Source organism: Marmota marmota, unplaced genomic scaffold (assembly GCF_001458135.2).
Source record: "Marmota marmota marmota unplaced genomic scaffold, marMar, whole genome shotgun sequence".
NCBI lineage: Eukaryota > Metazoa > Chordata > Mammalia > Rodentia > Sciuridae > Marmota > Marmota marmota.
In genome coordinates, this window is record NW_026000142.1 from 26,633,605 (window position 1) to 26,657,423 (window position 23,819).

The 23,819-nt window shown below is 36.8% G+C and overlaps 1 protein-coding gene across 1 annotated transcript in view; it reads left to right on the plus strand.

The window, feature by feature from the left end:
• The window catches only part of Reln (reelin), a 470,436-nt gene that overhangs the window by 437,921 nt on the left and 8,696 nt on the right, over positions 1-23,819 (plus strand). Inside the window, exons 52-64 of the mRNA XM_015488375.2 lie at positions 1,209-1,363; positions 2,388-2,602; positions 4,906-5,083; positions 7,643-7,818; positions 7,964-8,070; positions 9,443-9,685; positions 10,266-10,441; positions 13,882-13,955; positions 14,611-14,772; positions 15,512-15,669; positions 17,811-18,030; positions 20,501-20,698; positions 21,338-21,436. Of these exons, the coding sequence (XP_015343861.1) occupies positions 1,209-1,363; positions 2,388-2,602; positions 4,906-5,083; positions 7,643-7,818; positions 7,964-8,070; positions 9,443-9,685; positions 10,266-10,441; positions 13,882-13,955; positions 14,611-14,772; positions 15,512-15,669; positions 17,811-18,030; positions 20,501-20,698; positions 21,338-21,436 (2,161 nt within the window). The remainder of the gene's footprint in view (positions 1-1,208; positions 1,364-2,387; positions 2,603-4,905; positions 5,084-7,642; positions 7,819-7,963; positions 8,071-9,442; positions 9,686-10,265; positions 10,442-13,881; positions 13,956-14,610; positions 14,773-15,511; positions 15,670-17,810; positions 18,031-20,500; positions 20,699-21,337; positions 21,437-23,819) is intronic.

A 23,819-nucleotide genomic window follows, 5' to 3' on the forward strand; every position in this document is an offset into this window, starting at 1 on the left:
TTTTTGTTTGTTTTTGTTTTGAGTACCTTTCTTCAAAGAGTTACTTTGATCTGGTTTAGAAGAAGAATCAAGATTTATTTAAAGAAATAACTAGAATACTTAAAAATCCATACCTAAATATTCAAATATGAAGAGGATTGTTGACTTAAATTTACAATAGCATTATTTTAGAGATTAAACTGAGTTTCTAAAATAATCTTAGTTTTTGCCAAATTAAGTATAGCTTCACAGTTCAGAATTAAAAGTAGTCTTTATAACAAACTGTACAATACAAAGATTTAATTTTTCTCAAAAAATTTCTGGGACCTCTCCCCAAAATCATCTCAGTAAATAGGGTTTTTTCCAGGATCTGGGGAAGAGGGAAATGGAGAATCACATATAATGGGTATAAAGTTTCTGTTATATAGATGAATATGTCCTATTATGTATTATGTACAACAGTTAAGAATATGATATTGTGCACTTAAAATATGTTGAATACAGTATCTCATACAGTATCTTCTTATTCAAAAATAAAACACATACACATGCAACGCACACACACACACAAGAGAACATAAAGAAATATTTGAAAGTGATTGTATGTTTACCTTGGTCATGGTGATGGTATCACACGTGTGTGAGTATATCCGAACTTATCAACTTATGTATATACTAAATGAGTACAATGTTTGAGCCTCATTTATACCTCAATAAGGCTACAGAAAAATTTTATTACTATCTTTCTAACTACACAGATAATACTACTAGAGTTCAAGTAGAAGCAACTAACTCTCTTCCTCATCATGTTACTAAAAATTCTTTCTCTCTTTCAGATGCTGCTTACAAAGTTAAATCTGTCAAAAAATTAGATAAATATTTCCCTTTGATTTTTCACTTGCAACACATCCAATACAAATCTGCTCTTTTTCTTTGCAAGTGTAGACTAATTCCATTACTTATACTTGTCTGTGTACTAAAAAAGATAGTGTGTATATCTCAGTAATCCCAGTATCCATGTTCCAAAAAACAGTATATTTACATTAGTGGGATTGTATGTTACATACTGTATGTAAGAGAGGTTTTTACTTAAAATAATTCTAATTCTTGCAGCCGTACCTGAAATAAAAATGTTAGTTATGACTGAAGAAAATAATTCTTAATCTTGCTTAAAGTGAAAATTTACTTAAAGCATTTTTGTCATAAGATTTTTTCTTTTTTTTTTTAAGTGAATGAACATTGGCTATTCCATGATGATTGCACAGTAGAAAGGTTCTGTGACTCTCCTGACGGTGTCATGATCTGTGGCAGTCATGATGGACGAGAAGTATATGCAGTGACCCATGACCTGACTCCCACTGAAGGCTGGATTATGCAATTCAAGGTGAAAACGTCATGGCCTTGATTACATAAATAACCATACTTAAGCAATATAACCAATCAAAAACACCATAGAGACAAAGATCACCTAATATTTCATTGACTTAATACATAGCTTGAAAAATAAAATTTAATATTTAGGTAACATACAACTCACTCACCTATATATTGCTTAGTGATTACAAATATTTCATTTCTGAACTATTTCAAGGTGAATCTTTCATAAGAGTAATTGTGTTTCTGCTCAGGATTAAATACTGATAGAACAAAATATTGATAATAAAAAATGTAAGATACTGATTCCAACTCCCTGACTTAAATCACTATATACCTAATCCCTTAAGAGGAGGCTCCAATGGTTATTCTTTTCTTTTACAAGAGCATTTGGATGTTTCTAGAGGAAGGAAATTATAGAAAACAAGCATGAGTAGAATTCATGCCAGGATCAACTTTGGCCAAGATTTTGGTTAAGGTTTTTTGTCAACTGATTTATTTGGTCTACCTAAATCTCACTTTTTTTAGGGAAAAAAATCACATTATGGCTGTCTCCATAAATGAAGGGTGCTGTGCTTTATTAAAAGTAACTTCTATTCTCCTTCATGCATCTAACTTATAGTCAAAAGTGATTTATTGAGAGTCATAAATTGTATGACAAAATAATAAAATTGGTAAAGCTGTTAGCAATCCTTCTTGGTCAAGTATTCTGCCAAATAAAAGTGCCAGGACATTAACAAAACAATTTGTAAGAATAACCCAGGCCTTTCAAGGCAATCAGCCAGCATGGCAAAAGCACAGGTTTCAGCTTCTCTCCAAACCCCCTCCACAATACATTTGGCACTTTCTATAATTTGTCACCTTGGGCAACTTGTCCACCTCCCCTGTCCATTAGCAGAACAAGTAATGAACCTGAAAATACAGTATGGTGTATACCAAGTGTTTAGCAGCTTTCTTGCAGCCAAGTCCTTGGAGCAGAAATATGTAATACGGTTTTGATGATCTTGATGTTATTTTGATTTTCTGTTTACTAGATCTCTGTTGGATGCAAAGTATCTGAAAAAATTGCCCAGAATCAAATTCATGTGCAATATTCTACTGACTTTGGTGTGAGCTGGAATTATCTAGTCCCTCAGTGCTTACCTGCTGACCCAAAATGCTCTGGAAGTGTGTCTCAGCCATCTGTATTCTTTCCAACTAAAGGGTGGAAAAGGATCACCTACCCACTTCCTGAAAGCCTCGTGGGAAAGTAAGTAGAAAATGTAAATTCAAGACTGAATTCAAGCATCACATCCAGCAGTTGATTAGGAACACTGTCATCAAGTCAGAAATTATGTGTAACTGTGTGGAAAGTGTTCTCAACATCCCTAAATCTTAGGGTGCTCTAATCAGTGACTTCCATGATGAGCTGACTTCATGAGACCTCAAGTTGCAATCCTCAGACTTGAGAAAATGATCCTTGGCATATCCTTCCATTTTCCACACTATCATCATTTGGAAGCAGCAATAGTGATGGCCTTGGAGCCAGATGAAAAGGTGTATGTGACCTTATTGACCTTGTGGACTGTAGTCCACCATGCACATATGCTTTCTACATCCATAATAGGGCAAACTGCAAATCCTAACTCTTTGTGCTATTTATACAAGTCTGGCTTGTAGGTTCCATTTTTTTCTTATGAAAACATTGTGTTCCGCACCTGCAGTGAAAAGTAATTAGCTTGGAGCAGTGGTGAGCCAAAGTGGTCAAACCATGCTCTGGAAAGTCTGTGGATATGTTAATTTAAGGTAATGCCAAAAGAGTTCCCTTCTACTATAAAATTAAGACAAGAGACACATTAAACAAAATGACAAGTGTACCTCTACTAAATTAATCATATAGTCTAGCTAAATGAAAAGCCTTCTTGTGAAACAGATTGTGATATATGACCAGAACATACAGAGCTTTTGAATAATGTGCATACACACAGCTTTTCCAGTGTCCTGTAGTTATCACTTACTATATGACCACTCACAGCTTCCTGGAATACATTTGCTGGAATGAATCAGTTAGCATGCTAGGAAGCTAAATCAGGATGTTTTCAACTACAAGTAACAAAAATTTTAAAACCAATTCAAATTGGCTTAATTAGAAATGAAATTTGTTTTATCTTTGATGAAAGAATCCAAAGATAAATGGACACTGGGATTGGTTGATTTGCAAATACACATGTCTTCAAGGATACTATTCTTTCTTATTCCCTTGTTCTTTGCTCCTCTGTCCACAACAATGGTGTCATACTCAGCTCTCGGGTTGATTCCACTTTTTCTTTTCTTTTTTGGTACTGAAGACTTAACACAGGGGTGCTTGATCACTGAGCTACATCCTCGGTCCTTTTTGTTTTTTATTTTGAGATAGCATCTCTCTAAATTGCTCAGGGCCTCGCTAAATTGCTGAGGCTGGTCTCAAGCTTGCAATCCTCTTGTCTCAGCCTCCCAAGCTGCTGGCGTGCACCACTCCACCCAGCCTGATTCCACTATTGAACATAAGATGACAACCAAAAAACAGGAGCAGAATGCTTCTTTTCCTATGTCCAGTGGGAGAGAAAGAGAGTTGCTTTATTTTTCAGTAGATCCAGAATGAGTACATCTTTGCATCCCATTGGTACAAATTAGCCTATTCCTGAGCCGCTTAATAGTTAGAGAATTCATAATCCAATAATATCTCATATGAATCATCTGGGATGAAATGGATGCTGGGGAACACCTCAGTACTCACTTGTTTCCCCATCCTATTCTCTCTTCCTTTTTTTCTTTATAATGAGGTATAATTTGCATCCAGTAAAATGCAGACATCTTAATTGTTAAGATCAATGAGCTTTTACTCTTGTGTAACCCATGTTACCACATCATAAAACAAGATACAGAACATTTACATAACCCCAGAAAGTTCTTTCATGCACTTTGTACTCTTTAAACCAAAATTGTGTGACTTATTTTAATATAGGGTTAATTGTGAGCCTTGTTTTACCCCCAGAAGACAGAGGAGAACAATGATAAAATTTAAAATCTCAGGGAAATTAGCCTTTAATATAACCCTTTTCTAATTAGCATAGTTACTCTGAGAATATTGATCATCTTCAGGGAACTCAGAAGTTGCCGTTTTCCGGCTGCCTGAGGGCTGTGTGATATGTGGCGAGCTCTGTGAAAGGCTTCGCTCTCCTTCTGTACAAGTTCAGAAATGTAATCAGTGAATCTAAGTTGCCTTACAACCACCGAACTGCAGTTCATAAAAACCTGATCTATGAAAGTTATAGCTCTGTATTTTAAAACATTCCTATTGCTCACATGGAGATTCCACTGATTTCATTTTGTTTTGCAGGTTTGCTCAGATATAGTAAAATTTAGTAGAAACCAGCTTTACAGCTCCATGACTAGAAACAGAAAATGGTGGTCAGAAAATGTTTTTTATTAACTCATTTCATCTAGCAAGAGATTCTTAATTTTTTTCCCTCCAGTACTAACTATATATGCAGAATAATTGACTTAAAAAATTAACTTTTGTTTTGCCAATAGTCCAGTAAGGTTTAGGTTCTATCAGAAGTACTCAGATATGCAGTGGGCAATCGATAATTTCTACCTGGGCCCTGGATGCTTGGACAACTGCCGGGGTCATGGAGATTGCTTAAAGGAGCAGTGCATCTGTGATCCGGGATACTCTGGGCCAAACTGCTACTTGACTCACACTCTGAAGGTAATGTTAAAGCCCCTACAGAAGCATTTATTTTTATTAAAGGTCATGCCTAGGAACCAGTTTATGTGTATGATTATTGATCTAACACGAGATTCTTTGGGTACCCCAGGAAATAAATCCTTTGGACAGAAACTAAAAAATATGTCTTAGGTTAATCTTAGATACAAGAATATTAGGAACAACAATTTATGCAATTCATAAAATAAGTCAGACTATATGGGTTAAAGAAGATGAACACTTTGTTTCCTTTTTTTTTCCAGGGATTGAACCTAGGGATACTTTTATATTTTTTATTTTGAGATAGAGTCTCACTATCTCACTAAGTTGCTTAGGGTCTTGTTGCTGAGACTGCCTCAAACTTACAATCTTTCTGCCTCCATCACCCAAAAATGGGAGCAGGTTTCTTTTTTCTTTAAAGCTTAATTTAAAATCAATAGTGAATTCTTTCTTAAGCCTCATTTTTTTTCCAATTAACGCACCATTTGAATAAGGCTGTTGTTGTTGTTGTTAAATAAAGCAAATAATATAGACATATTATCACAAAAGATCAAATTTTCAAGCAGGATTAAATGAATTTTAGTTCAGAAAATTCTATGTTTTAGTTTGTTGACTGCTGAAATGCGGTTGTATATAAAGAATAAAAAGGTCATTTTTGGAGGTGTTAGCTGTTCCATCATTATTTAACATGCAAAACAAACACAGTTGCTCAACACAGTTGCCATATACACATTTTATTTCTGCAAATAAGTATAAAGCATTCATCATTATGGCAACAGAAAAATGGCTAAGCGATAAAGCACAAGTGATTAAAATCCAACAACTGAGAGGCAAACGATGTAAACAAAGCCTGTTCTGTCATTTTTGTTTCCTCCAGTACTTCCACAACTTTGGAATTGAAAAATATTAAAATTAAAATTGAAACGATGCTCACTTATGTCTGAAGATGTTAGTCCATTGTCAACAAATGGAGTTACCACATGAGAAACATAGCTTTATAGCCATGGGTAGTAAATAAACAAAAAGAATCTAGTCTTTCACAAACATGCCAATTTCATTAGTATTCCTAGGTTGGATAAGAAATTACACAAATCTAAATGGTGAATTCTGATTCAGACCCTTCTAATGAGAATCTGGACAGTCAACCACTCATTTCTTCTAACTCGTGCTCTTTCATATACACCTTCATTTATAAAAATTATGTTCATTTGTCACCCTTAGTGAATAAAGTAAAACTGACATGTGATTGCATGTCTTTAATTATAGAGCTGACTGTGTTCTAAGTTTGAGGAAAAAGAGGGTCTATTTAAATCATTTTAACTAGCACAGAAAAAAATGTCATTTTTTTCTGGATACAATTACTGAAATCACAACTCTAGCAAACAGTTTTTATTAAATATTTTCATCATTAAAAAAAATTATCTCACTGGGCATAGTGGCACATGCCTATAATCCCAGCAGCTTAGGAGGATCACAAGTTCAAGACCAGCCTCAGCAATTTAACAAGACCTTAAGCAACTTAGAGACCCTGTCTCAAAATAAAAAAAAAAAAAAAGAAAGAAAGAAAGAAATGGCTGGGGATGTGGCTTAGTGGTTAAGCACCACTTGGTTCAATCCCTGGTACCAAAAAAAAAAAAAATTATGTCAAATGAATGAAAAATTATATTATGGACAAAATGAATGTACTGTGAACAGAAACAAAAGAAAATCTTGGCAATGATATGAGAGAATAAGCTAATTTGGCATAAACTGTAGCTGTGCACCTTTATTACTCTTTGGAATAAAGTCTCTTTAGAAAATAGACTATTTCTAATTGTTGATCATTTTTAGTTAAAAAGATAAGCCAGAGACTCAGGGAAAATGTTTTATTTTAAGTTTCAAGTATTTCTCCCCATCACCCTGCAACTTGGCTCTGATAAAACATGCAAAAAGTATGTCCCATGGCCTTCTAATTCTAAAGTTTCTTTTAACTTTAAACAGAAAGCTTTGGTTTCAAATATCCTTCCCTAACCATAGAAGCATTCTAGGTTCACTGAATGCTAAAAGTTGAAGGGTTCTGGCTGCCTAAGGAGTCTCTGAAGTCAGGGGCCACACACTCCAGGACAACCCACTGGAGAATGTTGAGGGGAAAGCATGAAAGTCTGCCTATATTTTATTTTTCTAAATTTTTATTTTTACACATGTTTAATAATATAATAATAAGTTACAACAGTACTTCTGTATGCTGTGTAAATTAATATATGTATTTGGAGTATGCACTTGAGTAAATTTTTACAAATGAGAATGTTACTGTTGTTGACATTACAATTGTTTGAGATTTTTATCTAGACTTTACTTTCTAATTATTAAGCATTATTTAAGCAGTTATAATGATCTTCAATATATAGTGGAAGAGAAAATTGTGGAGATATCCTGTTGGCGTTTTAAAATATCTTTGGTAAAGCACTGAAATCAGTTCCTATTTGTTTTAAATTCAATTAACTCTGTATTGTCTTAAGTATTCTATGGGTATTATCTGAATTTTTTTTTTCTTAAGCAAATTCCACTTACTTATTTTTTCAGACTTTCCTGAAGGAGCGCTTTGACAGTGAAGAAATCAAGCCTGACTTATGGATGTCCTTAGAAGGTGGAAGTACTTGTACTGAGTGTGGAATTCTTGCTGAAGACACTGCACTCTATTTTGGGGGATCCACTGTGAGACAAGCTATTACTCAAGATTTGGATCTCAGAGGTGCAAAGTAAGTCAATGTTTAATTATTTTTATTGCAACATAGCAAATTAGCCCCAAAGCAACGAACACCTGTGGAAGAAATTGTTATCTAGAATTTGAGCAGGGTGTGTTCTAATTCCTTATTCTGATAGAGAATATGTGCTTGCATTTAGATTCCTGCAATACTGGGGACGCATCGGTAGTGAGAACAACATGACCTCCTGCCATCGGCCCATCTGCCGGAAGGAAGGCGTGCTGTTGGACTACTCCACTGATGGAGGCAGGTTTTAGGGGCTAATGCCACACCTTCAAGCACATTCCCAAATTACATCCAACATCCTTCAGAAACATCTCAGCAAAGCTTTGCTCACAATGGCAATCTAAAGAGTGACAAAGAAAAAGCTAAAGATCTCGCTCCCATTACATGTTCTGTGCATGTGACTTCTGTATTAGGCAAAATCTACCCAAAAAAAGGGATCAAGAGAGAAATCACATTAAAAAAATAAATAAACTCCAAACTTTATTAATGAAGAAAATCCCCACTAGCTTAGCTAAAACTTGCTTATAAGTGACATAATTAATAAAATCTAATGTGCTTTTCCAAGCAAAAGATAATTTTTAAACATTTTAAAGCATGTTTAAAATTTTTGTGTCAATAAGCAAATCGTAAATGCTACAGAGATCTACAAGAAAACCTCATTACTAGCAGTGAAAATATTCTGAATTCATGAGTCTGTCATAGAATAAATTCTGTTTTATTATTCTGCTCAACAAAATTCTGTTTTATTATTCTGGAGTAGCTAAGAAATAGATCAGCAATACCATGAGGTCTTTAGAAAACATGCTATAACAAACACATATCATTCTGAATAACTAGTTGATAGAGGAATCTAAAGTATTTAGCCTTTCAAATGATATCTTCTTAAGTAATTTAACATTTCATCTTTTCAAACAGTAAGAGGCAAACCTTAAGCCAGTGCAGTAGCACATACCTGTAATCCCAGAGACTTTTGTTTCGTTTATAGTGCTGGCAATTGATATGCAGGGCCTTCTGCATATCAGGCAAGTACTCTACCACTGACCCATATCTCCAGCTCCCAATTTCAGAGACTTGGGTGGCTAATGCAGAAGGGTCACAAGACTGAGACCGACCTCAGAAACTTAGGCCCCATCTCAAAAAAAAAGAGAGCTGGGGGTGTATCTCAGAGGTATAGAATTCCTGGGTTTAATTCCCAATACCAGAAAAACAACAAGAAAAAATAAACTTCATACTAGTCCAACTAACTATAAGTGCCATAGAATTATAATAGCTATGTTTTTTAAATACTAGAAGTTATTGTCATAGAAACATGAATGTGTCTTATAGTTTATGAGAAATAATGCCTAAAAAGAATCAGAACTAAATTTTAAAAGCAGAAAATAAGTCATTTTTACTTTAATATTCATTTTGGTCAAGTATTTTTAAATATCCTTCCCCTCATATCACCAACATCATATTGAAACAGTGTTTATAAGTAGTGAATAACTACCTTAAAGTCAGCAAAATCAATTTGCATTTCCTAATTGAAGAGTGTAGTATCTGCAGTACACTGATGATTTATGGGATTTTTTTTTCCAGGTAAGTTACTTTGTTGGTATGTTTATATTTATAGGAATTACTTGGACTTTGCTCCATGAGATGGATTTCCAGAAATATATTTCTGTTAGACACGACTACATACTTCTTCCCGAAGATGCCCTCACCAACACCACTAGACTTCGCTGGTGGCAGCCTTTTGTGATCAGCAATGGAATTGTGGTCTCTGGAGTGGAGCGCGCTCAGTGGGCGCTAGACAACATTTTGATTGGTGGGGCAGAAATCAATCCGAGTCAATTGGTGGACACTTTTGATGATGGTAAGAAACAAGGCATCAAACAGTTTTCTCTGTGAGCAGTTTGTGTTCTTATGTCTTCATATGAGTCACTACATGAAAGGAACTTAGAAGAGAACCTAGCACATACTCCTGCTCAACAAATGTTCACTGTGGTTGTACCCAGTGGTTTATAAACATTTAGAGTTGACTGCTGGTTCACATGTCAGCTGATAATTTAATAAACCCTGCAAAAAGTAAAATGTCTTGCTTCAAATGTAATTTGGAATTATAATGCCCAAAAATAATTTTAGTTCCTTGAGTAATTTCTGTATCACATAGATACATATTGCAATGGCTTAAACAGTCTACCAAGAAGAGTTTTGTAATGATGCAAATTACCCAGAAAAGCAATTATGTTTTGAAAGTGGGGTAATCATTATATTAGCATTCAGTATTTTTTTCCTAAATTTGAGTCCTCACCTTGAATTTATATATATTTAAGTAGTTAAATAAAATAAGTCCTAAGGAGTAAGCAAAATGTTACATCATAAACATGATCCAGCAATAAACCAAACAGTTCAAGAAAATAATATGCCGTATTGCTTCCAATTTGCCTTAACAGAAGGCACTTCCCATGAAGAAAACTGGAGTTTTTACCCTAATGCAGTAAGGACAGCAGGATTTTGTGGCAATCCATCCTTCCACCTCTACTGGCCAAATAAAAAGAAGGACAAGACTCACAATGCTCTCTCCTCCCGGGAACTCATTATACAACCAGGATACATGATGCAGTTTAAAGTAAGGGGAAGTGGCTCTTCAAAACAGAAGGGAGTGTTGTACTGGGGGATTGGGGGAGAATTTTTATTTGGACAGCTATAAGGAAATGATTGATTTCATTCATTAATAAAGACTCTCTTGTGAATGAAGGAGGTAATCTTTCACAAAGGTCTTTGCTCAAGTAAGATGATTTAAGCATAGACAGAATCTCTGAACATGTCGGGGAAGTAGCAAGAAGTATAACTGTAGTGTATCTCATAGATGTAATCTTGATTTCAGTTTCCCAGACCTTATAAATAAAAAGCTCAAATAAGCATCTCTGCCCACTTCTCGCTCTGAGACTCTCCTATGTTGCCCAGTTCTCTCCTTGTCTTTCCCCCACTCCATGCCTGTCATGTGTCTCAGATCATTTGCTTCTTGGTCCACCTTTTTTCAGTATATCCTTCAGTTTTCCCTTGTCTCTGACTTCACAAACCTGTACATTAGCCCAGTTGGAGCTAATGGGAACAAGAGGGAACTTTCAAATCTTTTTAGCTGCATATTTTATCTGTATATAGAGATAGAAGGGAAGGCAGAACAGGTAATTCATAGAAAGAAAGAGTAATAGCAATTAATGTCTCTCCATTTCAAAACACACTACAAAAATGCAGTTTATAACTAGATAATTTAAGGACATCACTTATTCGAATTCCCTTATTTAAAAAGATTTTACTACAGTGATGATTAATAGTAAGAATCTTTATTAGCAGAAATAAAAATGCATGCACCAGGCACAGTGGCGCATGCCTATAATCCCAGCAGCTCAGGAAGCTGAGGCAGGTGGATTGCGAGTTCAAAGCCAACCTTAGTACAAAGTGAGGCGCTAAGCAACTCAGTGAGATCCTGTCTCTAAATAATTCACAAAAACAGCACTACAAACAGGTCTGTGGACCTGGCTTAGAGGTCAAGTGCCCCTGAGTTCAATCCCTGATACCAAAAAAAAGCATTTGCTTTTTGCCTTGGCACTGTTAAACTCTCCTTCAGAGACTAGAAGGTGAGGCAAGCTCCCCAATGCCTCTGCTCCCTCAGGACTATTAGCTTTAGTGGCATGAAGGTTGTCCAAGGTCATATCTAGAGTTACACCATCCCTACTTCCAGGATGTTCCTTAAGAGTAAAGTTTGTCTTCAGCCAGTCCCACACTGTGGCCCATATCAAAGGCATCACATTTGATTGAGTTGACGGGGGCTTCTCTTTTGGAGCTTCTGTCAATCCAAAACTGAAGGAGACTTGTAATTTTTGTCTCTAACCCAAGTCAATTTGTTTAAAAGAAAGTTTGTCCCCAGAAATAGTTAAATATCACTGTATCTTTCAAAAACTGCATCCCTCAGTGGGCTGGGGATGTAGCTCAGTGGTGGTGGAGTGCATGCATGAGGCTGCAGTTTCCATCCCCAGCACTACAAAAGAGAGACACAGAGAGGGAGAGAAATAAACCCTGTATTCTTCAAAGTTACCATAGACTTTCTATGCTGCATCCCATAGCTCTCCTCCATTCCTCTCCTCTGAACCATTTGACACTATTGTCCTCACCTCTCCAAACTGTGGAAATCTCTTTCTCCTTGGCTTCACTGCTGGTTATCTTATCTCTACTTTTTTTTTTTTTTTTTTGGATACCAGAGATTGAACCCAAGGGTGCTTAACAACTAAGTCACATCCCCAGTGCATTTTATGTTTTATTTTGAGACGAACTCTCACTAAGTTGCCTAGGGCCTCTCTAGGTTGCTAAGGCTGGCTTTGAACTTGTGATTCTCCTGCCTCAGTCTCCTGAGTTGAGTTGCTGGGATTACAGGAGTGTGCCACTGCACCCCGCTCTTTGAAATCTACTTCTGTCTCCTTTTTTACTTTTCTTCCCTCAGCCCTCTAAATGCCAGCATTTCTCAATGCATCTCAGATTTCTTCTCTCGTCCATATACATTGGCACTGCTGGGAATTTTATCCATTCCTCTCGCTTCAAGTCTCATAATCTGAAGAAGTAGATCTCAAATCTGCATTATCTGACCGTGGCTCACTAACTATTAACTCAATATTTCTAATAGCATCTACATGTTTCTGCTTTTTCTAATTAGTACCTCAACTTAACATGTCTAACAGTCAACTTAATATCTCCCTTCCCCATACAACTCCTCTTTCTGATTTTTCTATTCTGTTGATGGCAGCACCTTTCACCTAGAAACTAGCTTGAAATATTAGTCTTTGACTAGTCACTTTTCACAGTTAATCAATTCCTGTACCCTTCTAATTCTAATTTACAATATTCTTAGCTTCTGTGGAATCTACCGTTTGCACTCTCACCACTCCATTCTTGTCCTAAGTCCACTGTCCACTAAGTACTCTTTTTACACCCAACCTCTCTCCACTCCTGACTTTGACATCAAAGTGTGATTGACATTTACAGCTGAGTTCATCCGTCCACTCCTCATCGACCTTCAGTGACTCTGCATTGTATACAAAATTAAGATCAAATATCTTACATTACAATTCATGTTCTTCCAAATTCAACTGATCTTTCTAACCTTGTCTCCCAACATCCCACATACTCTCTACTTAGGTCCAAACACACTATGTGCTGTGATCTACACTTCTGTGTCTGCTAACACTCATTCTTCCACCCAAATATCGTTCTCCTATCTCTATCTTTCAGACTCTTCCCATTCTTCAAGGGGCAGCTCACATGCACTCTATTCAATAAACTGTTTTCTAATCCATCTAATCAAATACAATTTTTCCTTCCTATGAAGTACCACAGCATTTTACTTATATCCTTTATGATTCCTATTACCATGTTTTTTACTCTCCCTTTGAATTCAGAGTTGTTTTACTCAGGAGTGTATAGTTTTTAGTACTCATCTTCCCTAATATTGGCACTGAAATAGGATTTAATGATTAAATAGATTATTAGGACTTAAATTTGAATCACCAAATTTTTATAGCATTTATGCATTATTAATGATTCAACCACTTGATTTCACATCATCTAGGAAGATTTTATTCTTATGGAAAAGGAAAAATCCCTAAGAATGAATATTAGTAATTAAAAATTTCTACTTTGAATCCAAATAAATATTTAACAGTAGCATCAACAAAATTAGGATACCAGTGAAAATGTTTCAAAGCAGTAATGTTTTTAATTTTTTCCATAAATTCTAACATTACTTTCTTTTTAGCCAAATTGACATGTTACACTAATCAAGTTAGTTGAAATAGTTTCTTATAAAGTCCTAAATTCCCGTCTTAATGGAAAACTGCATATCTTTAACAGAACTCAAAAAAATGAACCCTCTATGTCCTGGCAGCTGCCCTATAAAACCATCTCTGAATATTTTTTGCCTATCAGAATTGTGATGGAGAGAGATAGGATTTCTAATTAATGATATTAGATATTATTTAGTCTTGCCTGTATATTGACTCTTTGTGTTTGCTTTAGATTGTAGTGGGTTGTGAAGCCACTTCCTGTGGTGACCTCCATTCTGTGATGTTGGAATACACAAAGGATGCAAGGTTAGTCAAAATAATATTAAATATTTTCCAAATTTAAATACACAATTCAAATGCTTATCGACTTTTAAAGCAGCTGCTTACAGTGAAGGAATCTTATGTATTAAAATGGATGATTCATATGTATTTTCATACAGATTTCCTTTCTATAAAATTTACACATCTTCAAATTTTCTCTTCAAACCAAGAAAATCAACAGCCAAGAAACTTTATATTTTAAAATTAGTAGGACACTAAATTTTTTTCTCAGAGTAGAACTGTTTTATTCATGTTGGTCATTTTCAATCAACCTTAAGAAAATTTTTAACCAATAAATGATCTACATATGCTTCAGTGAAAGTCACATCTCCTAAAACATATTAGCATTTGTGAATAAAAGTCTGATATAGTCCATTTTACCTTGTGACTAGATCTTATTGTCATGCATGCTATTATTTTATTCTGTTATTTGTGAATGTATCCGCATAGTTTTGAAGTTCAGAATATTTCTTATGAGAAATTATTTTCAATTTTTCTTTTTGTGATCTCTAATCATAAATGTTTATGAAACAGGAAGCTTCACATTAATGTGAAGGTAATCCAAAGCATTACCTTCGCATTCAATTAGTTATAAAATTCTCTTATGACTTGCCTAATGCAACTCTTCTGCTTTCTGCAGGTCTGATTCCTGGCAGCTGGTTCAGACCCAATGCCTTCCTTCCTCTTCAAATAGCATTGGCTGTTCCCCTTTCCAGTTCCATGAAGCCACCATCTACAATGCTGTCAACAGCTCCAGCTGGAAGAGGATCACCATCCAGCTGCCCGACCATGTCTCCTCCAGGTAGGTTGCATGTGAAGTTTTGCCTAGTGGAACTCTCTGGCCATCTCTATAGAGTTCATGATAAAGAGAGGCCTTAGTTTTAGTTTTAGCCCTAGGACCCTCTCCTGTTTTCCTACGCTCTTCTTGCCAACCCATGCCCCCAAATAGCAACTGTATGTCCCAGGAAAAAATAAGAAATTATATCTTGTTTGTAAATTATTCATAGATCTCAGATTTCCTTTCAACTATATACCATGCATGTGCCAAACTTATTCAGGCCCTGAATGCCAGACCCTAAACAAAGACTGGAGTTGGCACCAATTCTGCCCCAATGTTCTGCTCTCAAAAGACTGTGCTTCTCATCCAGACAGGAGTACCCCCTGGGGTATATGACTGCCAGGTTGCCCAGAGCTGAGAATAAATACAGTGCTGTGCAATCTCTATAGAGCAGCATGCATTTTACTCAAAGATTTGGAAAAGGGTACACCTCCAAAGGAACAAGCAGACACCAAAGTATTATGGAATAGAATAGAAAATTCACATAAAATTTTCAGGAAGACAAAAGCTTCCAGAAAGGCATTTTGGAATATGTTCCCTGAGTCTGAGGGGTACACGTTCACTTACCTCTATCTTTGGGGGACTTCCAAAGTTTGGGAAGCCCTTTTCTCAGGTCCCCTTTCCTAGAGGCAGAGGTTGGGCGCAGCCATGGGAAATATCAGCTTACTGATGACTCTCTCCTGTTCTCTCTGGGTCTCTTCAGTGCGACACAGTTCCGCTGGATCCAGAAAGGGGAAGAAATTGAGAAGCAAAGCTGGGCCATTGACCATGTGTACATTGGAGAGGCTTGCCCCAAGCTCTGCAGTGGACACGGATACTGTACCACTGGCGCCATCTGCATCTGTGATGAGAGTTTCCAAGGTGTGAACCCTGGGCCTTGTTGTTTCAGAACACCAGGAGGTCTCCTTGTCTTAACATGTGTACAGGAGCCCATTAGGAAATGCATAGGAACTCCAGGCTGAGGAGGTCTCCTTGAACACAAAATTATTTATCTTTGGAATTAATTTCCAAGAATAGTTTTATGTTTTCTTCATGGAAGGTTTTTTTCTTTTTTCTTTTTTCTTTTTTGCAATACAGAATGAAATCCACTCAGGATATTCTATAAGTTTATAAGTGAATATGAATCCAAATAAATCTACTCAGGATATTCTGTAGTATTTTACATTTCCTATCTTTCATATAACTTCCTGCCCCACCCATACCCCCAACACTGAATTCCACTTCTTGGCCTCTCTCCTTCCTGGCCTAGCTGCCCAACCCTAAATACTTTGTCAATGGCTATTTTCTACGATGCACTTGTCTATATCCACCCTTCCTCAGCCTCTTCCAATAGCAGCTGCCACTGTCCTCCCAAGAAGTAGCTGATAACTCAAGATGCTGTGCTGCCTAGGTCACTTTGTCACTCAAAATAACCTTCATGACTCAAAAACATCCATTCCTTTTCTCTGCATCAGTTTCTAGAGGCCAAGTGTGTATTTGGAATAGTGTCTACTCAGAACCTCACATCACAGGAAAATTTTTGTCAGGTTATTAGGAAGCTTATAACCCTGCTTTCCTTAAATCCAATATTTTTAACAGATCATTACAAAGTTCACCTTACACAATTACCATTATATCCTAATAGCCTAATACCTGCCATATAGCAAGTTAATCCTCTGAATTAATCCATACACTCTCTTATGCTTTATTGTTGACATAATATATACCCATCCCATTTTCCAGAGTCATTTAATATTTATGACATCTGCACATGTTTCCTATCATGAAAATAATTATACCCACTTAATAGGTAAAGGAACTGAGACTCAGGGAAGTTAAGTGACTAGCCAGACATCACACAGCTAGTAACAGCTGGAGAGAAGACAGTATGGGGTGGTATTTTCCAGTCAACTTTGTTAAGTTCTCATAGATGAGAGATTTCTCCAAAGAGGATCAGAATTATACAACTTTCTCTAGGCATACAAGGTTAAAATCCATATATTTGAATTTCATAGTAGGATATATTTTGATTTCTTGGTTGATTCTATTTCCTTGCCTCCAGATGAAGTGGCTATGATTAATGTAGACTGCTGCACATCTCTGATGTTAGAAATTACTTAGCCATCTCCTTTCTCCTGTTATCATTGCCACTGAGACCAGCTGGGTCCATCTGTGCATTAGCTAAAGAATTTTAACTTCAGGCAAATTAATGAATCAAATGTCCTCACAAAAAGTCCCAGATGTCTGGAATTTGCCCTCCCCATAAACCAACACTACTTAGCCTTTTGATTTTGAACTTTGGTGGACATTTAGAAAAGATGTACTGTTCGAATCACCTTGCTAACATAGGGTCTTACTTAAATGATAATATTTCAGCTCAGTGTTCTTTGACAGATAACTCCAGTTTATTCAGTATTTGTTTATTTATCCCAGAATTATTATTGAATATCTTAAATGAGCTAAGTATTGTGCTAGGTGCAATGAATTAAGATACAGACTCTGCACTAAGGAATGTAGAGCTGGAAGGAGATCAAGAACATGACTTATTTCTACAAAATCATGCTGGGAAAAAAAGAAATTAGATTGGCCTCTCATGCCAGGTCAAACTCCCTACTGAGACTTATCATTTGTAAACAAGCAAGGCCTGGGCCAGATGCTGTGGTATTTCAATAACAGATGCACACAAGCATTAACTACATTGGCACCTACATATTTTAATGAACATTATCTCAAAAATAATGGATGTTTTTCAACAACAAAAAAATAATTATTTCTAGGAGTCTGTGTCTACTTGGTATTTTGCCATTCTTTTTTTTTTTTTTTCTTTCTTTTAATGGTGGCACTGGGATTGAACCTAGGGCATTGCACATGTCAGGCAAATGCTTTACCACTGAACCTCAGGCCCCAGGCCCTTGCCATTTTTGCAGTAACAATGGCTCAAATCTAAAACTGAATACTTATTCTCTGATGATTCTGCTTGTTCCAGCCAATTCTGATTTCTATGATTATTCTTTTACCCGTAGGTGATGATTGCTCTGTTTTCAGTCACGATCTTCCTAGTTACATTAAAGATAATTTTGAATCAGCAAGAGTCACTGAGGCAAACTGGGAGACCATTCAAGGTGGCGTAATAGGAAGTGGTTGTGGGCAACTGGCACCCTATGCCCATGGAGACTCACTCTATTTTAATGGCTGTCAGATAAGGCAAGCTGCTACCAAACCTCTGGATCTCACTCGAGCAAGGTAACCAAACCCCTGTGTTGTAGTCCAGATGCTGTTAGCTTTGATCTTGAACTTTAAGAAACAGATGTCACCAAATAGTGGAAACCTAAATACTATTCGAATTTGGTGCAAGGAAGCATTATAAGTTTTACCAACTTAGAATAATTTTGCTTAAATTTATTGTAGAATTGTTGTATACTTCTTCACGCATATTGGCTGAGTAGTTGTAACATGGACACATATTGGGAGAAATATCCAAATATAAAAAATCAGCTAGGAAATCCTTATAGATAACTTAATGTTGACCACAGGCAAGAATGTAAAATAAATGTGTTTATGAATATTTTAGGAATGAAGACTTATACCTCTATTTAGCTTAAATTCAGTAAATAGTAATGGTGAATAAATGGATGAGATCATTAATACTTCACATGCTCTACAGGAATTGGAGATTAGTATAGAATCAAATAGACAGAAATCCTCCAAATGGACTAGGAAAGTAACAAAGAAAAGGAGACCCCAGAAGGTCGAATTTCTTTCTCTACCTGCTCTTCCCATCCATTCTGCCTTAGCCAGAATAGTCACAGTTTTTCATCTATGTAATTCAAGAAAATATTCCAAGACTTTAGAAATGTTACTGAGTACTGGACTGGAATATTCCCTGAATGCTGATGAGTTTTCAGGAGCTATGAGGACATTTGAGATTTAGACATTTGACCAATGAGGTAGATGTTCGCTTTATAAAATATTAGGAATGTATATTCAGAGGCAGAAAAGCAGGTTTAGTAGTCCTTTATATGGTAAACAATGAAAACAGTATGGATCCCTGTATGATAACCATGGAGATTCTAAAAGTTGTATCCACCATAGGGATGGTGGATAGATGCACGAGACTGTTAATATAAACCACTCATTTCCATTTTTTCCTACCAAAATGATATAGTTAGTCTAGAGACACCTGATGTCTTCCTTGACCCTATATATGAACAGCTGCACCAAAGCACTTGGTTAACAGTTACACAACATGTGGTAGAAGTAACTTTATTTTAACTTAATTTATGCAAATATAAGTTTTAAGAAGGTTCTTTATGTGACCATATACTCTAAATAGGGCCATTCTGTAAATCACTAGGAATCTTCTGAGGATATATTTCCTCTATTTAAAACTGTGTCTTCTAAGTGCAAGAATGCCTATGAAAAGCAAGAAGATGAGTGGGACAGAGCAGATGTGAGCCAGAGCCTGCATGTTCCTAGTTTTCCTCATCTCTGACATCCAGACAACCTTCTCTAAAATAGACATGATGATTTATCTTTGTCCAGATGCTCTTCTACTTGGAGCTATTTGTAAAAAGCATATTGTATAAATATGGCAATTTTATTTCTTGCCTTCTCCATGTCCTCAGCTGCCCATTTGGTCCATGTTACAATTTGGAAAATAGAAGGTGTTTCAGGTGAAATACTCTAAAAAGATTTCCAGCATCATAAAAAGAAGATCCATCTTGGAAAGTCAAAATTGTTTTCTTTTTTGTAGAAAAGCAGCCTTCTGAGTTATTTTTCACAATTCTAATATAAAAGATAACATAAATAAATTGTATGACTAATATGATTTATTCATATCTATTTTTACTTGATATTCATCCCTTGGCATCATGGAAAATTAGTTCCAGGATTACCCACAGTTACAGAAACCCATGGATGCTCAAGTCATATAAAATGATGTCGGGGGGCTGGGGTTATGGCATGTGTGAGGCACTGGGTTTGATTCTCAGCACCACATATAAATAAATAAATAAAATAAATGTCCATCAACAACTAAAAAAATTATTTTTAAATGATGTAGTATTTGGTCATAACCTATACTAGTTTTTTTTTCTTTCTTTCTTTCTTTTTTTTTTTTTTTTTTCGGTACTGAGGAATAAACCCAGGGGTGCTTTACCACTGAGCCACATCCCTAGTCATTTTTTTGTTTTGTTTTGTTTTGTTTTTGGAGGGGAGAGTAACCAGGGATTGAATTCAGGGGCATTCAACCACTGAGCCACATCCCCAGCCCTATTTTGTGTTTTATTTAGAGACAGGGTTGCTGAGTACCTCATTTTTGCTGAGGTTGGCCTTGAACTCATGATCTTCCTGCCTCAGCCTCCTAAGCCACTGGGATTACAGGCATGTGCCACAGCACCCAGCTGGACATCATCTATTCTTACCCTCCTATATATTTTAAATCATTTCTAGATCATTTATAATACTAAATGCAACATAAATGTTTTATAAACAGCATCTGTACTATCTTGCTTGGATAATAATAAGAAGACACATTCAATACAGATGTAATTTTTTTCCATATTTTCTGTCTGTAATTAGTTGAATCCACAGGTGCCAAATCTACAGATACAGAGAGCTGATTTTGTGAACTTTAATAAAATGATTAAGAAAGTATCTCTCCTTTGATACATCCTGACTTTTGTTTTAATACAATTTCCACTGTGTTTTTCAGCAAAATTATGTTTGTTCTACAAATTGGGAGCACATCCCAGACAGACAGCTGCAACAGTGACCTGAGTGGCCCCCATGCCGTGGACAAGGCAGTGCTGCTGCAGTATAGCGTCAACAACGGCATCACCTGGCATGTCATCGCTCAGCACCAGCCAAAGGACTTCACACAAGCTCAGAGGGTGTCTTACAACGTTCCCCTGTAAGCAGCCTGGTTAGAAATGCATGGTCTCTCTCCTGCTCCCAGAGAATCACAGAGTGTGAGGTGGAGGTTGGGTGAAGTTACTGGACCAGTACCACAAAACTAGGCAGTGCAGAATCAAGACTAATGCAGATCTCCAAAGGTTATGTTACTACCGTCTGTTAGGATAGGAAGCAAGGAAGAAGGGCAAGAGGGAATAGAAAATATCAACTCATACAAAGGCACTTTTTGCATACTTCCCTTTCTTTAAACAGTATTTCTGTTCCTTGGGAAACAGAATTTTTATTTTCTGCTTAGTATGCTAATTTGAAAATTTACTGAGCATAGACGGTCATATCAGTTTTGCTTAGCATTGTTCACCCACTTCCAGCACAGTGCCTGTCACATGGAGTATTTCATGTTTGTGATCAAATGTGTTGCTATTCCTGGAGCAAGGGAAAAGAGGAAGAGACGTGGAAAAGAAGTACTCCTCATTGAGTGGCTAATAAAATGCTACTTAGAAGAGCACTGACCTAAGCAAATTCCATGCCCAAAGTTGTATTGACTCAACCTATTACAATATCTAAAGTGGGCAAGTTACATCCCAGAAAGTTCTGTTTGCTGGTGTTCAACCTCTTTTTCCTTCTATCTGTGACCCAGGGAGGCACGGATGAAAGGAGTCCTACTGCGCTGGTGGCAACCACGCCACAATGGAACAGGTCATGATCAGTGGGCTTTGGACCATGTGGAGGTCGTCCTGTGAGTATCTGATACATGGCATCCTGTGTCCATTTGAGAAAGGTTTGAAACTCCTTTGATCTGGCATGCTCCCTTGATTCAGTAAGAAATGTTCCTGATAAGAAGGTTCCCACAGGACCACTTTGGCTTACACTCTTCAGCAACTGCAAGCTATAGCTCAAGTCGACAGTGAAATAACAAAGCCCTGAATATATCTTAATGTACCTTAGAAAAAAAATCTTCAGTAAGTAAAACATTTATTTAAGGATTGACATCAGTGGTTAAATTGGATAAAACAAGTCTCCAGGTAAACGGGAAACAATATCTTATGCCAGATCTGGGTTGCCTTATAAAATAGAATGATACCCTAAAAGTGAAGGATCTGTACTGGTCTATATACAGAGTGTTGGTGGCCAACATGCCCAATTACAGCCTCCTATCTTAGCCACAGATGCCCGAGGCATTCTCCATTTAATGGCATGACTGCATCTAGAATACAGAATCTGTGGTTTCCAATCCCCACTGACCAATACCAGCACCCAATTGGGCTAAGGGTGTCCCCGCTGGTTTCTCCCATGAAATAGGGCTGTCACTACTTTCCCCTGGCCGGGTTGACTATTCATTCCCTCGCAGAGAGATGACTTGCTTTTTCTCTAACAATCTAGTTCCTGTAGAACTGGAATGCTTATGTCTCGACGGGTTCGAACTGATGGCACCAAGTGGTTGGCAAGGAGAGGCGAATCTTCTCGGTAGATAGGTTCAAATGTTCATTCTGTTTACCAAATCCAAAGTGAAATCAGTCTTGTGGCTGATTTCAGTCATTTTGAAAGCAAATTTAAATGATTGATTGGTAGGAAAACTACCAGATTTGTTTTCTTTCGATCATAGCCATGAGCTGAATTCTTCAGTCTTGAGCTAGCCCTGTCTTAGTTCTCACTGAGGCACCTGCTTGCATGGCATCCATATCAACCCCAACTCCAAGAGCAACCCGGTCCCTACACAAGCCCCCACTGTGCGCTCTGCTGCTTTTGGACAACTTGCTGGGCTCTGCCTCCACAAGACAAAGTTGAAGTTTAAAGGAACAGTCCAGACTCTTTCGAATCTAAACATGAGGCTGATGTTTTACTTAGCTATTGATTTCCACAGATACATTATTCCAGGAAAATAAAATAACTTGGGCTTAACATGAATATACATAGAGTGAGCCCCTAGAGAAATGTCCTCATAGATCAAAATTCAACCCTCAAGTTGTGTTGCCCTGGCTACTTTCCTTACAGAGCAGTGATTCTCAGTCTGATTGAATGTCAGAATCACTTGGGAAGTTTCTGAAAGCATCAAGAAATGTCATAATGTCCAGGCCCATCCCTGTGGATGGTTTAAATTGATCTGCAGTGGGAACTGAGCATCAGTCAGTTTTAAAAACACCTCAGGTGATTCCAATAAATTGATTCAGACTCAAATTAGAGTCAATAACCACTCTTATCTCTCAGATTTCCTGCCAAGAAAGTTTGCATTAATGGAGTTTCCTGTGCCTGACAATTCCTGTGGAAACTTCAAAACTTGTCAGTCCTCAGAAGAAAGCAGGATGCTAATTCTACCCTTGATAGACATAAAAATCCTCAGCATATCATACATTTGAGTAGATTTCTTCTCCTACCCAGACAAGCAATTAGAGTTACCTACTTTGGATTTTGGAGACATATCATCACTTCCCTTGGACTAAAATTGAAGAGCAGAAGTACAGACTTCCCTGACATTCAGTAACACAACCCCTCCATAACCTAGAAACAGAGCTTGTTCTCTGCTGCCTATTGACATGCTGCCTCAGAGACTTTCAGAACCCCAACAGGAAGCCTCACATAGCCCCCAAGAGAACCTTCCAGAATACCTAGTGTTGCTATTAATTTGTATAAGCAACTACCAGCATCACAATACTATTATAAAAATGAAGTTCAGAAACTCTTAGTGTTTCTGGTATTATTCTGAGGCTACAATATGTATTGTATCACTTCATTTTATTACTTTGAAGAACTTATCACATACCTGTACTTGTCATTATCTCAATCTCTCAGGGCACTAAAATGTTCCAAATGAGAAAAGGCCATCACCACATATACTTGGTATCAACGGTTGTTTTATTCCAAGTCTTCTTTCAGTGAGTCACCTAGAGATTATAACTTCACAAATATTGCCAAACACTTTTTGTGTACATATTTTATATACATAAAACCAAATGCTCTCTCTTCAATGATATTTCAAACATTTATTAAAATTATAGAAGTAACCTTATTTTCCTTCTTTTCCCCACAAAGCTGAACTCAAAAATGAGTTATTTTTGAAAAATATAATCTTAAAGTATATTTTAAGACCTGTTTTTGATGTTTTGTTCTGCTGTCAGTATTCA